Raw genomic sequence first — 16,832 nt, 5'->3', positions numbered from 1 at the left:
AAGTGACACATCTCATTGCAACTCACAATTGTCTTCTTCTCTTAATCTTGTCTAGTTTTATCATTAAATAATTTCTTATTTGGCTTGTGAATTCTTCGCTGAAAGTGTGTATTAAGTTTCTAAATGTAACTTGTGAACTTAATATCTGCTTTGATTTTGGCTTTTTTGAGTTAGAAAATTACCAAGTTTTTAAGGGTTATGCCGATTGCCAAGTGAGGGGAGGTTAGTGGGAGAGCTTTTCAAGGAAGGCTGCAGCTCCTGGCAGGCAGCACTTAGGATTACAGGTGCACTCAGATAAGAATATGGTTTCTACCTTGATTAGCACTCACTGAAAATTACCAACATGACAAGAAGCCTCTTTCAGCTTGACAAAAGCTTCCTGCATTTGCAATTCCGTGGTTATGAGCCATTTCTTGTGGGGAGACACTCTTTCACTTACCTAAAATCATCCCCAACACAAGAGATATGACAGCATTGAATTCCATCCCTGATGACAGAGTGGCTCTTCTCCTTGCATTCTGGTTAACCTATTAAACAGTCCACAAGAAGTAGACATGGAAATGTGAGCAATTTGGATGATAAGAGGATGGGAATCAAGGGCAGGCCAAGAAAAATGACAAAGATAAGTGATACATTAGTGCTATCAGAAAGATGAAAGAAACCAACTTCAAACAATAGATTATCTAGAATGGAGAAACCCTTTCTTGAACAATTTCAGTAATACATTAAATTCCACTTGTCCTCACTGTCTCACCCTTTTCCCTTTATTTTTATTCATGGTATAAGTATCCATAAATGGTATAATCCGTAGGAAATGCAATAAGCTATTTTAAATCTCAAAGTTTAATTTACTCTGGTGCTTTTTCAAAAATAGATTCTTATTTTAAGCAAGATCTTGACCTTTTCCTTGTGTTTAAATTGCTGTAGCATTTATTCTTTTGTATAAAGTGGGAATGGGTTTGTCAACTTTCACTATCATATATTAGATATTTCTCTATCAAGTCAAGTAAAACATCTGAGGACAGCTTTGCTTTTAAAACTGTTAGTACTTACTAACAACAGCTTTGATAATCTCATTGCTAAACAAAACACTTTGATTACATGTCTGTCCTAACAAGACTTAGAGAATAATAGTGCTAAATGGGTATTTCTGTTATTAAGATGTATTATCAAATTTTTGCTTTAACTCATACATTCTGAGAGCCACTATTTTAATTATTGATGCCATTGTTAGATTTATTATCTTACCTCTACAAAGACCACTGCAGCTTCTCTGTTAATCTTCACATTGTGAAGTTGCCCATCAGCCAGGTTTTTAAAATCAAAGTTAAAAACATCTGGCTCTCTGTGTCTGTCTAGCTTATACCTGATCTGCAAACTTCCTGAAGACAAAAAAAAAAGACAGTTTTAACTAAAACAAAACTTTACAAAAATTGCCCACGCAGGTTCTAAATCACATTAAATTTTCTAAATATAATTTGAATCTATGGAGCATATTTTTGGGTGGAACAATATATACTTCTCCTGGAAAATTGATCGTTTATGAGCTATTTTAGGGCCACATTCTAAATTTAGTTACTATTTTAAAAGTTAATATCAAATGGATTATAATGAACAGTCTCCTTTCCAACATCCTCAATTTTCCTTAACTAAATGAAAAAGTGTAAGTTGAGCATATGAAAACTCTGAACCAGGCTCTAAGTCAATTATTAATGTGATAGTCATATTATTAAATGGTAAAACCTCAAGCAATACTGCATTAATGTTCAGGTTCTTTAACTTCTTTTAATCTGAATTCACTGCAATTTAATGTATTGTTGACATTTGCATAATTAATTTTTTTCCTTACACGATCAGGATTTTTCCCCCTAAAGTTTGTGCCATAACAAAGAAATAGAGAAAAATAGAAATATATTGTTTTTTGCAGTATCCAAATCTCTCATTCCACATACTGTACTTCTTCACAGATGGAGCTCAATAATTCTCTTAATACTTATAATTCTCATATGGTTTTTGCATATCCATAGAAACCAGTTTAAGATTGTTTGTTCTCCAACTGTGTACTCCTGAAAAAGCCTTAGCAGGCTTCAGTTGGGTGGGTCACTCAACTTTTTCATATACGCATGACACTAGTGATTTCTCAACTACTAATAGATAAAGAACCATCATATTTATTGGATGCTTATGGATATTGTCTTTTCTATGGTTTAAATATTTCTTTATTTTTTTTTCTTAGAGGGAACTAGAAATATTTTCCATGTATTAAACAAGATATTTCAAAGAGAACTACAAAATTCAATTATATATTTCATACATAGAAGCATAGGCCCCCCCCAGGGAATCACAGGAAGCACAGTTTCACACCAAACCCATAAAATAATCAAACGTTTATGGGAGAAAGGCATCTTAATTGAATCGTTGAAATGTTAACTTTTGCTGTAAATATTTGGGGTTATAATGAAAAATAAAGCAACTGTAGTAAAGCCTGGTTTGTGACTGGATCACCGAAAGGTCCTGTGGCTTTATGGTCACATTTTTCTTACTCAGTTTCTTATTTATTTATTTATTTATTTATTTATTATTGGTTGTTCAAAACATTACAAAGCTCTTGACATATCATATTTCATACATTTGATTCAAGTGGGTTGGTTCTCATACTCACCATTGGAGGCAAGGATAACTGAAAGGTACTCCTCATAGACAGAGCCTACAAACAGCAGCAGGCTGGGAGTCCCCGTGGTTCGGAAGCTCAAGGTGACTATTTCCCTGGTTAGTGTTAGCTCCTCATGAAATAAAGCTGCTAAGGAGCTGGAGTTCCCATTGAAGGTGTAATTGTGATGCTCTTGAAAACTGTAGATTATGGAGGAACCAGCTCCAAAATAGGCAGAAATCTCTGGACAAAATTTTTGTTTTGTTAGTAATACTTAAGTGCAATAATACTTGCTTTATGCACATTTTTTAAAAAAACCTAATCCCTCACTATCCCAAGAGAGAAAATAATAATGGCATTTTTACTGTTTCATTTTACTTTTACAATTTTAAGGTTAAAAATGTATATATACTATTATTTATCTAATAAAATATTACACATACTCATTCTCCATTATTTTTATAACTTGATTTTGTAATGATAAATATTTCACTGTTGCCTTCAAAATATTTCATCTTAGATTTACATAAAATTAAATCTCTAGTCTAAACATATAATTCAGAGGTTTTTCCTCTTCATGGGGCATTTCACTACGGCAATCCAGAAATGACTGCTACCAGAGCTAACAGAAGTAGCCAGTAATGGCTTCTCAAAACAGATTCCTATCTCTTCCTGAATTACACAGAGGATTTGGGACAGAAATTCTATTTCAAATCATCATAGAGTTGCTTTGTCCTTTCTTTGTAGCATCATATGCCAGAACATTCTTCATGTTGTACTTGAAGCCTCCTTCTTGGCCACTTACCATGTGAGCAGAATGGGCCCTCATAGGCAGAGGATGTACAGTCGCAAGCCACTCCTCTGTGCCGTTCTTGACATATGCCCCCATTGTGACACAAGTGTGCATAGCTGCTGCAGTGTCCTGCACACCCTGCCTCCACTCCTGGAGTCACCTTGGCTCTTCCCTCCAGGTCCAGAGCCATCCCGTTCAACTGCAGAAACCGAATGCACCCCAGAAAGCCCCTCTGCCTGCTGGCCGTTCCACCTGCAAGGGAAACACTGCAAATGGCAGCACAGTTCCTCCTGTACTATTGGCAAGTCAACACTCCACCTGAGGCCTTGTGGACAAGATCAAAAACCAGGACCCTTAAAAATGTTCTCTATGGAGACCCAAGATTGTGGGCTAGAGGAAGGCTGCATTCTGTGTTGCTCTGTGACCTGGATTCAAGTAGTGGGGAATACTGTTTTTCTGTGAGTTATTAGAGGACCCCCAACAGCTGTGCCAGAACATTAATGCACAGGTCCCTTGCTGCAAACCCACACAGGATCCTGGTTGTGGCTGCCTATGCGCAGGACCTCTGGTCACCATTCCTCTGTGCAATCCCATGAGGCTCCCCTGTCGCCTCCATCTTGGGACACTGTAACCACTGCCATAGTCCCTTACTTGCAATAGCCTGCACCTGGGGACACCAAACAGGGTCTGAAGACAGCCACCAGCCACAACACTGTACACCACCGAGCTGCATCTCTGAACACGACACCCAATGCCACTGTCCAGCCCTTGGGACACCTTTGTCACCATCTTTAGTTGGGGCAACTCCCAGCTTGGCAAACCGGCTGGGTCCTAGAAGCAATGTCAAAGTACCTATAGTCCCCAACTCCTTCCTCCCCTGCAGCCACTAACAGGGCACAGTGCTTGCGGCTATGTGGCAAGCTCGCAAGCCTGGCCCTGAACTGCCCAATACAAAACAGCTCTCTAGGGACAGGTACGCAGCCCCCATAGCACAGTCCATAAGATCTCTGGAGAGAGAGGTTCCTGATTGGGAAGTAGAAAGGGAGGGGGTGAGTGAGATACAGTTTAGAGACTACATTAGAGACCAGGAATTGTGAGGGCTATGGTCTATAGGTGATATAAGGAGATAAGACCAGGCACCTACATCACATGAGTAGGCCCCAAAGGAGATACTTAAGATGCTGTCTCCCACTGGGGACATGCAACTACTATATGCCACTTCCAGGAGCTCCATCCCCAAGACCAACCCTCCTACCCTAATAATCTTCATTAGCCTAAGGGTGGAGATACCAGCAAACAACAGACAATCCCAACTACTGGATGAGTAGGGAAGCAGGAAAGATACTGAACTCCAACAAAAACAATCCTTGTATTTTCCTTTGAGATTTTTTCTTTTCTCTTTTTTCCCCTTTCTCTCTCTCTCTCTCTCTCTCTCTCTCTCTCTCTCTCTCTCTCTCTCTCTTCTCCCACCCCCACATCCCCAACATTTGTGAAACCAAGTATTTTTCATGGATTAGGCTATTGAGGACTGGAATGTCTGTGTAGTATATGACAGTTGTGTTGCATATTATTTTATCTCCTATTTCTACATTTTTATTTTTCTTAATTTTTATGGTTATTTGTTTTTTTATTCCATTGTCTTCTCACTTACTAGTCTCATCAAAATTACTTTCTCTCTTTTCTCCTGCTACTAGCCAACTAGATTCCTTTTTCAAGCTTCCTAAGATCTAATAAGTCTTTATATCCTTACCTCCTACCTCCTTAACATCTCATCCTATACCACACCCCTGTTCTCTTTGTTCACCATCCGAAACTGTAGACCCTTTTGCAAACCTACTGTTTATATTGTAGATAATAATTAAACTCAACATTTCTGCATATTGTGACAACCCCACAAATGTCTTAATAGTGGTTATTTGGTTCAAGGTTGTATATTGTTTGTATTGGGATCTGTTAATATTGTTCTCCCCCTTAAAAGAGAGGTATTGGAACCCTGCAGGGACACTATATGCCTATAGGGTAAAAACTGTAACACCTTGGATCTGCAGTGCTACAAGGGAAGACATACAAACAACATGAGAAAACAAGGGAATGAAGTGCCCTAAACAAACCAAGATACTATATTACTAGAATCCATGGCCAGCACAGCAGAAGAAATGACAGAGAAGGAGTTCAGGATATACATAATTAAAATGTTCTGTGCATTAAAGGATGATATAAGAGAGCAAATACAGGCAGCAAAATATAATTACAATAAAGAGTTACATAAGCCAATATAGGAAACAAAAGATTCCTTCAAAAAGGAGATGGAGGTTCTGAGGGGGCAAAAAAAAAAAACAACAGAAGTCCTTGAAATGAAGGAAAGAATAAACCAAATTAAAAACACAATGGAAAGCATCACCAACAGGTTAGATCATTTGGAAGACAAAACCTCAGACAATAAAGAGAAAACATATAATCTTGAAATAAGTTGACCACAAAATGAAACCATAAGCAGAACATTCAAGAATTATGAGATAACATAAAAAGACCAAATTTAAGAATTATTGGGATAGAGGAAGGCATAGAGTTACAAACCAAAGAAATGAACAATCTATTCAATAAAACCAGAAAATTTTCCAAATATGAAGGATGAATTGGAAAATCAAATACAAGAGACTTATAGGACACCAAATGTACAAAATCATAACAGATCCACACCAAGGCACATTATAATGAAAACACCTAGCATACAGAATGGGAGAATTTTAAAAGCTATAAGAGAAAGGAATCAGATTACATATAGGGGGAAACCAATTAGGCTATCTGCAGATTTTCCAACCCAGATCCTGAAAACTAGAAGATCCTAGAAAAACATATGCCAAGCTCTGAAAGAAACCAAGAATATTATATCAGCAAAATTAAGCTTTAGATGTGATGACGAAACAAAAACCTTCTATGATAAACAAAATTTTAAAAAATTTACAACTAGAAAGCCTGCACTACAGAACATCCTCAGCAAGATATTTCATGAGAAGGAAACAAAATCAACAATGAAAATAAGCAATGGTAGGTTTTACACTAAAAGAAAAACCAATCAAAGGAAAAACCAAGTCAAGTTATATAGTAAAAATAAACAAAAGTGACTAGAAATATAAATCATGTCTCAATAATAAACCTGAATGTTAATGGCCTAAGCTCATCAATCAAAAGACAGACAGGCAGATTTGATTTAAAATAGACCCAACAATATGCTGCCTTCAAAAGACTCCTCTCTTAGGAAAAGACATCCACAGATGGAAGGTGAAAGATTGGGAAAAAGATATCCCTCACATGGACTGCAGTAAGAAACAGGGGTTTCCATCCTCATATCAAATAAAGTAAACTTCAAGCCAAAGTTAATCAAAAGGAATAAAGAAGGATATTATATACTGCTTAAGGGAACCATACATTAACAAGACATAACAATTATAAATCTATATGCTGCAAACAATGGAACATCTATGTTCATCAAACAAACTCTTCTCAATTTCAAGAGTCAAATAGACCACAACACAATAATACTGGGTGAGTTTAACACACCTCTTTCACCATTGGACAGACCTTCCAAACAAAAGTTAAACAAAGAAACTACAGAACTCAATAATACAATCAATTAGACTTACCAGACATATATAGATATTTCATCCATCAATGAGTGAAATACACTTTCTTCTCAGCAACACATGGATCCTTCTCTAAAATAGACCATATATTATGCCACAAAGTAACTCTTAGCAAATCCAAAAAACAGAGATACTACTCTATATTCTATGAGATCACAATGGAATAAAATTAGAAATCAATGATAAAATAAAAACTAGGAGCTACTCTAACACCTGGAGACTAAATATGCTATTGAATGAACAATGGATTGCAGAAGGCATTAAAGAAGAGATTAAAAAGTTCTTAGAGGTAAATGAGAATACTGATACAACATACTGAAATATCTAGGACACTATGAAGGCAGTACTAAGAGGAAAGTTATTGCATGGAGTTCATTCCTTAAAAGAAAAAAAAGTCAACAAACAAATGATTTAACATTACATCTCAAAACCCTAGAAAAAGAAGAACAAACCAAAAAAGTAGAAGCAGGAAATAATTAAAATCAGAGCTGAAATCAATGAAACTGAAACAAAAGAAACAATTAAAATATTTGACAAAACAAAAAGTTAGTTCTTTGAAAAAAATAAATAAAATTGATAAACCCTTAGCTGTGCTAACGAAGAGAAGGAGAGAGAAAACTCAAATAACTAACATCCATGATGAAAAAGGAAATATCATGATGGACACTACAGAAATACAGAAGATAATTAGTAATTCTTTTGAAAATTTGTACTTCAATAAAATAGAAAATATTGACGGCATCGACAAATTTCTAGAGTCATGTGATTTGCCCAAACTGAATCAGGATGATATATACAAGTTAAACAGATCAATTTCAAGCAATGAAATAGAAGATGCCATCATAAGCCTACCAACCAAGAGAAACCCAGGGCCAGATGGATACATAGCTAAGCTCTATAAGACCTTCAAAGAAGAACTAATACCAATACTCCTAAAATTATTCCATTAAAGAGAAAAAAAGGAAAAAAATTCCAAACTCATTCTATGAGGCCAATATTACTCTGATTCCAAAACCAGGCAAAGACACATCAAAGAAAGAAAACTTCAGACCATTATCTCTAATGAACATAGATGCAAAAATTCTCAATAAAAATTCTGGCAAATCTAATACAAAAACATATTAAAATGATAGTGTACCACAATCCAGTGGGGTTCACCCCAGGTTTGTTCAACATATAGAAATCAGTAAATGTAATTGGTCACATCAATAGACTTAAAGATAAGTACCATATGATCATCTCAATAGATGCAGAAAAAGCATTCTACAAATACAGCACCCCTTCATGTTCAAAACTAGAAAAACTAGGGATAATAGGAACCATATCTCAACATTATAAAAGCTATCTATGCTAAGCCCAAGGCTAACATCTTTCTAAATGGAGAAAAATTGAAAACATTCCGTCGAAAAACTGGAACAAGACAGGGATGCCCTCCATCACCACTTCTTTTTTTCCTAATTTCTTTGTTTTAATTAGTTATAAATGACAGTAGAATGCATTTATATACTTTGATATATCATACATAGATGGGATATAATTTCTCACTTTTCTGAGTGTACATGTTGCAGAATCAATATTGGTCATGTAGTCACATATATACATACAGCAATAATGTCTGTTTCATTCTACTATTTTTCCTATCCCCACATCCTCTTCCCTCCCCTCCCATCACTTCCCTCTACCTAATCTAAGGAAACGCTCTTCTTCCCTAGTGCCCCGCACCATATTGTGAATTAGCATTTGCCTATTAGAGAAAACATTCGGCCTTTGGTTTTGTTGGATTGGCTTATTTCACTTAGAATATTCTCCACCTCCAACCATTTACTGGCAGATGCCATAATTTTGCTGGTGGGACTGCAAATTGGTGCAACTACTATGGAAAGCAGTATGGAGATTCCTCAGAAAACTGGGAATAGAACTACCATTTGACCCAGCTATCCTACTCATTGTTTTATACCCAAAAGACTTAAAATCAGCATACTATAGTGACGCACACACATCAATTTTTACAGCAGCTCAATTCACAATAGCTAGACTATGGAACAAACCTAGGTGTCCCTCAATAGATAAATGGATAATGAAAATGTGGGATATATAATCTTTTACCACTTCTATTTAGTTCTTGAAACTCTAGCCATAGGCAATGAGACAGATGAAAGAAATTAAAGAGATACGCATAGGAGAAGAATTCAAACTATCACTATTTGCTGATGACATGATTCCATACCTAGAGGATCCAAAAAATTCCACCAGAAAACATCCAGAACCAATAAATGAATTCAATGAAGTAGCAGGATATAAAATCAACACCCATAAATCAAAGGCATTTCTATACATCAGTGACAAATCCTCTGAAAGAGAAACTAAGAGAACTACCCCATTTACAATAACTTCAAAAAATAAAATAAAAAACTTGGGAATCAACTGAACGGAAGAGGTGAAAGACCTCTACAATGAAAACTATAGAATACTCAAGAAAGAAATTAAAGACGACCTAAGAAGATGGAAAGATCCTCCTTGTTCTTGAATAGGCAGAATTAATATTGTCAAAATAACCATACTACCAAAAGCACTATACAGATTTAATGCAATTCCAATCAAAATCCCAATGACATTCCTCATAGAAATAGAAAAAGCAGTCATAAAACTCATCTGGAAAAATAAGAGACCTAGAATAGCCAAAGCAATCCTTAGCAAGAAGAATGAATCAGATTGCATCATGCCACACCTTAAACTATACTACAAAGCTGTAGTAACAAAAACAACATGTTATTGGCACCAAAATAGACTTGTAGACTAATGGTACAGAATAGAGGACACAGAGACAACCACCTAAATACAGTTACCTCATACTAGACAAAGGTGCCAAAAACACATATTGGAAAAAAGATAGCCTCTTCAACAAATGGTGCTGGGAAAACTGGAAATCCATATGCATCATAATGAATTAAGCCCCTATCTCTCACCACGCACATAACTCAACTGAAAGCTGATCAAGGACCTAGGAATTAGACCAGAGACCCTGTACCTAATGAAGAAAAAGTAGGCCCAAATCTTCATCATGTCAGATTAGGCCTAAACTATCTTAACAAGACTCCTTTAGTGCAAGAAATAAAATCAAGAATTAATAAATGGGAGGGATTCAAACTGAAAAGTTTCTTTACAGCAAAAGACACAGTGAGGTGAAGAGACAGCTTACAGAATGGGAGCAAATTTTTACCACATGCACATCAGATAGAGCACTAATTTCTAGGGTACATATAAAGAACTCAAAAAAACTTAACATCAATAATAATAATAATAATAATAATAATAATAACAACAACAACAACCCAATCAATAAATGGGCTAAGGAACTGAACAGACACTTCTCAGAAAATGATTAACGAATTTATGGAAAAATGTTCAATATCTCTAGCAATTGAAGAATGCAAATGAAAACTACTCTAAGATTTTATCTCACTCCAGTCAGAATGGCCGCTAGAGGATGTGGGGGGAAAGGAACAATCATACATTGGTGGTAGGACTGCAAATCAGTGCAACCAATCTGCAAAGCAATATGGAGATTCCTTGGCAAACTTGAGATAGAACCACCATTTGACCCAGCTATCCCACTCCTTGGTTTATAGCCAAAGACTTAAAAACAGCATACTTCAGTGATGCAATCACATCAATATATATAGCAGCACAATTCAAAATAGCTAAATCGTGGAATGAACCTAGATGCCCTTCGGTAGATGAATGGATAAAGAAACTGAGGTATGTATACACAGTGAAATATTACTCAGCATTAAAACAGAATAAAATCATGGTATTTGCAGGTATATGGATAGAGTTAGAGAACATTATGCTAAGTGAAGTAAGCCAATCCCAAAAAACCAAAGGCCAAATGTTTTCTCTGATATGTGGATGCCGATACATAAGTGGGGTGAGGGGGAGCATGGGAAGCATGGAGGAACTTTGGAGAGGGAAAAGGGGAAGGAGAAGGGAGGGGGCATGGGGGTAGGAAAGATGGTGGAATGAGATGGACATCATTACCCTAAGTACACGTATGAAGACACAAATAGTATGACTCTACTTTGTGTACAACCAGAGAAATGAAAAACTGTGCAATATATGTGCACTATGGATTGATATGCATCCTGCTGTAATGTATAACAAATTAGAATATATAAATTTTAAAAAATAAAATAAAAACAAAAAAGAAAAAATGTTCTCTAAACAAATGCAATTTTGAAAACATAATTGTGACCAATTGTTGAGAATTATTAAGCAGTACTGAATAAACCACTAATATAAATATATTTTTAAAAGTTGAAGTTAGTAAATATTCTAAAAACACTTCTTCAGGTTACATTTATTTTTTTTAGTTATAGATGGACAAATACCTTTATTTTGTTTGTTTATTTTTTTATGTGGTGCTGAGGATGAAACCCAGGGCCCCCGCATGTGCTGCGCCAGCGCTCTACTGCTGAGCCACAACCTCAGCTCTTCAGGTTACATTTAAAAAGATGTTTACATTTTTCCTTTATAAAGCATGAAATAAAGATCCATGATAATATCTATTTATTTATTGTTGTTTGTTTGTTTGTAGATGGACACAATAACTTTATTTTATTTGTTTATTTTTATGTGGTTCCGGGAATCAAACCCAGTGCCTCATGCATGCTAGGCAAGCACTCTACCACTGAGCCACAACCCGGGCCTCCATGATCATTTTTAAATAATTTAAATAATAATTTAAATAATTTAAATGATATGTCTTGAAAGGTTATGTAGCTGAAAATCTCTAATTATATATGTGAACTTCTTTTTTTGAAGAGCTCTCAGTACTAAAGCTGTGAAGAGAAACTGAGGAGGGAGCAATAAAGAGGACACAAGGGTGAAGCCATGAATGAGGACCTCAGGCTTACTGGCTGGACCCCGTTAATCCAGGGTCATGGTGGTGTAACACAGCCTGAACACTATGCTCCTCTGTAATTTTCTTAACTCTCATGTGAGTTTAAGGTGATAGTTTGCAAACATGGAAGCACAGGTGTAACTGCAGAGCTTGTTAAAAAACACAAATCTCATACTTAGGATATCCCATATCTGAATTTTCAACTAGCTTCTCAAGGCATTAGAAATCTTACTCTGTAGGGATGCTAATTCTAGGTGAATTTCATGCAAACTTGGCTTCAAGAAATTCCATTAATTTACCCTAAGGATTATAAATCAGAAAATAAAATTGTGTAAGTTGAGCTGTAGTTTGATGATTTGAAATGAAGCTTTATATCAATAAGAACTAATTGTGCTTGAAGCCAATTTTAAGGAGCCCTGGGTTGTACACCGCCCCCCCCCTCCACCTCCCACCCCCACCACACACAATTGCTTAAATTCACTGAATAACATTAGATCCTCTTTGGTGTAGGTATATTCCAGCTTACTAACTTGTGATTTATATTTGTTTTAATTGGATTTTGTTTTCATTTACTTTAAAAGATATGAGAAATGACCAAGTGAGAGCTACTTGGTTAATCTGCTTACTTTCCAAATTAGAATAGAGTTGCTTGAAACATAATGTAATAAGACATTTTTTTCCTTGAGAAAAACAATAATAAAATAACAAATAAATAAAGGAAAGATTTCCATTGTCCAGAGCTATCTCTTTCCCAACCTTCCATAGGGGGAATAAAACCCAGGGACCCTTTACCACTGAGATTCATTCCCAACTCTTTTTTTTTTTTTTTATAATTTTGAGACAGGGTCTAAGTTGCAGAGGCTGGCTGGCCTCAACTTGTGATCTTCCTACTTTGGCCTCACAAATCACTGGAATTATAGAAATGTGCTACTGTGCACAGTTTGAGCTGTAATCTTTAAAGAATGGGGAACAAAGAAGTCAGACATGGTTATGAACATGGCCAATGTGAACACAGAGAAGCAGAAGTGGAATAGGACAAGGGAGGCCAGGAACGACATGGGGGTATTTCTTGCCAGGGACAGACACACTAGATAACTTCTGTGACATGGTCTCCTGTGGTCTGTTTTGAGGGTACACTGGAGGATTCTGTCCTAATTGCAAGGCAGGTTCTCTAATTCTACAGAGATTTAAAATAGGAGAAATAGATAAAAATGGCTAAATGTTCGATAAAATAGTATTGATGAGAAGTAGCTGAAGAAAATGCAAATTGGCTATTACATTGAGTATAAATTTGGAAATTCTAATTGGGTCAGTTTGGGTTTCTGTGGTTCAAGTCAGTCAATCTCTTTGAGGCTGCATTATCTTCTCAGTAAATTGGGCAAAACAGCATCTGTAAAAGGAGATATTAAATATTAAATACGAAGGTCTTACAAATGGTGCTACAGTCTCTATTGTCATCATTGCTGTTATCGCTATTTTTTTTTTGATACCAGGGATTGAACTCAGGGGTACTCAACCACTGAGCCACATCTCCAGTCCTTTTTTGTATTTTATTTAGAGACAGGGTCTTAGCACCTCACTAAGTTGCTGAGGCTGGCTTTGAACTCATGATCCTCTTGCCTCAGCTTCCTGAGCTGCTGGGATTGCAGGCATGTGTCACCATGCCTGGTTTATCACTGCTATTTTAAATTACAGTTTCTTTTGGTTCAGCTGCACTTAGAGCACAGCTCAGTTATAAACCATCAGTACTCACCAATGAAGAGCTGGCTGTTGAGCTGCAAGAGGAGGTGCCCACCAGTGGGGGCAGGTTGAAACTTTTGAGGGAGCTGATCCACTTGGAGAGATGCTTCTTTAACATTTCTTTCTGCCTTCACGTGATGCCATCGGTTGTCATTAAAGGGAGTGGGTGACTGTACTGTGACTTCACAAGGACCATTCCCCACATCAAAGGAAAAGGTCACTTCTGTGGGAGCTGGAAATTGTGGATATTAAAGTTTCTCAAGTTAATTCAAAAGGGAGAAAATGTAATCCTGAGTGGACATGAAAACAGTATTGTGGTATGCTCATAATGAATAGGGCAGTGATGCAGGAAAGAATTACTTAGAGTTGGTTAGGAGGGAAAAATAAATTTGAATCCTGGAGAAAGAAAAACAAAACTGATTTTAATACATTCTTTCTCAGAGTTTGTTATGGTTGAGATATGAGATGTCCCCCAAAAGCTCATATGTGAATCAATACAAAAGGGTTTAGAGGTGCACTGATTGAGTTATGAGAGCCTTAACCTAATCAATGTGTTAATCCATTAATAGGAATTAACTTGTTGGCAACAGTAGGCAGATAAGGTGTGGCTGAAGGAGGAAGGTCCCTGAGGACATGCTTTTGGGGTTTATATTTTGTTCTTGGTAATTACAGCTCACTCTCTCTGCTTCCTGGTGCCAGGTCCTGAGCTGCTTTCCTCCTCCACACTCTTAGGCCATTATGTTCTGTCTCAACTCAGGCCTCAAGGAATGGAGTTGGCCATCTATAGACAGAGACCTCTGAAACCATGAGCCTCCAAATAAACTTTTCCTCCTCTAATTGTTCTTATCAGGTCTTTTGGTTACAGCAGTGAAAAAGCTGACTAAAACAGAGTTTAATTGCTCATCTTGCTAAGCTCTAACTAGCAGACATTTACCTATTGAAAGAAATCTAGCATGTGATCTGGCTTCATATAAATGATTTTGATTAAAGGTGATTTAAAACTTCATATAATTAAAAAAATCGTAAGTGAAATCTTTGACCATAAGAAATAAAGATTTGCACATGTGATTAAATAATGTGAGCAGTCAATTCAGTCAAATAATTTTTAATTTAGTAGAAATTAGTTATTTGACCAGTCTGGTTTAATCTCCTGACTGCACACAGAAGTAAAGTAGCACCAAACCATTATAATCTGTTGTATATCTCAGGAGATGTTGTTTCACTCTTTACCTGCTATAGTTTGGATGAGTAATTCCCCAAAGGCTCAGGTGTTATTAAAGTCTTGGTCCTCAGGGTGGTGCTATTGGGAAGTGGAACCTTTGGAAGGCAGGACCTTCCAGGAAGGTCTTTAGGTAATTGAGAGGGCATGGCCTTGAAGAGGATTGTGGGGCCTTAGCCCTTTCCTCTTTCTCTTTTTTTCCTGGCTCAGGGGTAAGCACATGCTCCCATGATGACATACTGCCCTCACTAGAGGTCCAACACTATGCAGCCACTCTATTTTGGGCTGAAACCTCTAGAACCATGAGCCAAAATAAACCTTTCTAAGTTAACTGCCTTAGATATTTTGTTATAAGGATAGAATGCCGACTTCTTTAAGATAAAAGAATTTTTTTAAAATAATAGAATTTTGGTATTTATAAAAATATACTTGATAAGGAAGCATGGCAGCAGATTAGGAATGAGAATACTAAAGGGTTTATTGCTCATTACTGAGCATTCTGTGGCTTTGTCTCAGTGGCAACTCACCGTGCAGTTCTAGTCTGATAAAGTCTGTGATACCCAGGTTCTCTACAAACACCCCAGAAGAAGCTGTTGTCTTAAAAAAGAAAGACACATCAGCACTGAGCTCTCCATGGAATGTAGGGAAATGAAGATACGAAGTCTCAGTATTGAATGAAGCTGAATTCCAAAATGAATCTGTTTATTAAAAAAAAGAGTGAAAGTAATAGTGAAACAAAACAATAATTGCATTTTATGTGTCTAGCATTTATTTTTACTATTAAATGCATTACTCATCTAAGGGAGTCTTCATTTTGAGGTTCTTCTAGACATGAAGCCATGATATGAATATCCAAATGGTGATTACTTGGATCATTAAGATTCTGGACATGGATAACTGAGTAGAATCACTATGGAAATGGTCTGTGTTTTTAAACACAATTTTACTTTTAATTTAAGGAGTTAAAAATGACTATTGATTTTGATTTTAATCTGCATTGATTTGTGTAACTTTTACCAAAATTGAGAGATCTCCCTCTTGATATCCCCCTAAACTCACATCCTTTCTTCCTCATCCCTTTATAGTTTGCCTTTTATAAAGGTCGTATAAAGAGTGATGCACTTTTTAACATTTCAAGATTGGCTCCTTTCACTCAGTATAATGGCTTTGAGATCCACTCACATTGTTGTACATATAAATATCTGCTTTTTCCTCCTACTGACTTCTCTAATGTAGATATGCTATAGTTTGACCAAACTGAAGAACATTGAGCATCATTTCCAGATTTGGGAAGAGAGCTGCTATAATATTTGTGTACAGTTTTTCGGGTGAACATAAGTTTTCATTTCTCTAGGTTAGTAAATACCCAGCATGGAATTTCTGGATCATATGGTAGGTATGTATTTAACTCTAAAGCAAACTGCCAAACAGTTTTCTAGAGTGGCTGTACATTTGTCATTTCCATCAACAATGTATGAGTATTTTTACATCCTCACACAGCACTTGGCATTAGAAGTTTTTGTTTGTTTTTTGGCAATTCACATTGGTGTGTTGTGGTATCAATTTGCCTTTCCTAATGGCTGATGTTGTAGAACGTCTTCTCATGTACATCTGTGCTATCCTTACATCGTTTTTGATGAAGAGTGTCCTCAGTTTGGGGAGAATCAACATCTTTCCTATATTGAGTTTTCCAATCATGGACACAGTGTATGTGTCTCCTCTTATTTATATTTTCTTGATTTTTGCCTTCAGTCTTTTATAGATTTCAAGTAAACATGTTTTGTTGCATGTCAGTAGGGTATGTGTGTGTGTGTGTGTGTGTGTGTGTTTAAATTCCTTGAGATTTTCTGTGAAAACAGTCATATAATACACACACACACACACAC

At 36.4% G+C, this 16,832-nt stretch overlaps 1 protein-coding gene across 1 annotated transcript in view; it reads right to left on the bottom strand.

Annotated features, from left to right (window-relative positions):
* Positions 1-439: 439 nt before the first annotated feature.
* The window catches only part of LOC124106462 (contactin-associated protein-like 3), a gene marked incomplete at its 3' end in the record, with an annotated part of 29,147 nt that continues 12,754 nt past the window's right edge, over positions 440-16,832 (bottom strand). The window contains exons 4-9 of the mRNA XM_046464070.2: positions 15,474-15,644; positions 13,741-13,959; positions 3,456-3,695; positions 2,663-2,893; positions 1,249-1,382; positions 440-527 (exon numbers count right to left, since the gene is read on the bottom strand). Coding sequence (XP_046320026.2) covers positions 440-527; positions 1,249-1,382; positions 2,663-2,893; positions 3,456-3,695; positions 13,741-13,959; positions 15,474-15,644 — 1,083 coding nt within the window. The remainder of the gene's footprint in view (positions 528-1,248; positions 1,383-2,662; positions 2,894-3,455; positions 3,696-13,740; positions 13,960-15,473; positions 15,645-16,832) is intronic.

The sequence above is a fragment of the Marmota monax genome, unplaced genomic scaffold (assembly GCF_021218885.2).
Source record: "Marmota monax isolate L192 unplaced genomic scaffold, Marmota_monax_Labrador192_F-V1.1 WCK01_AAM20220418_F8-fsc01030, whole genome shotgun sequence".
Taxonomy (NCBI): domain Eukaryota; kingdom Metazoa; phylum Chordata; class Mammalia; order Rodentia; family Sciuridae; genus Marmota; species Marmota monax.
Note: the sequence above shows the minus strand (reverse complement) of the source record. Positions and strands in the feature narration are given on the sequence as shown.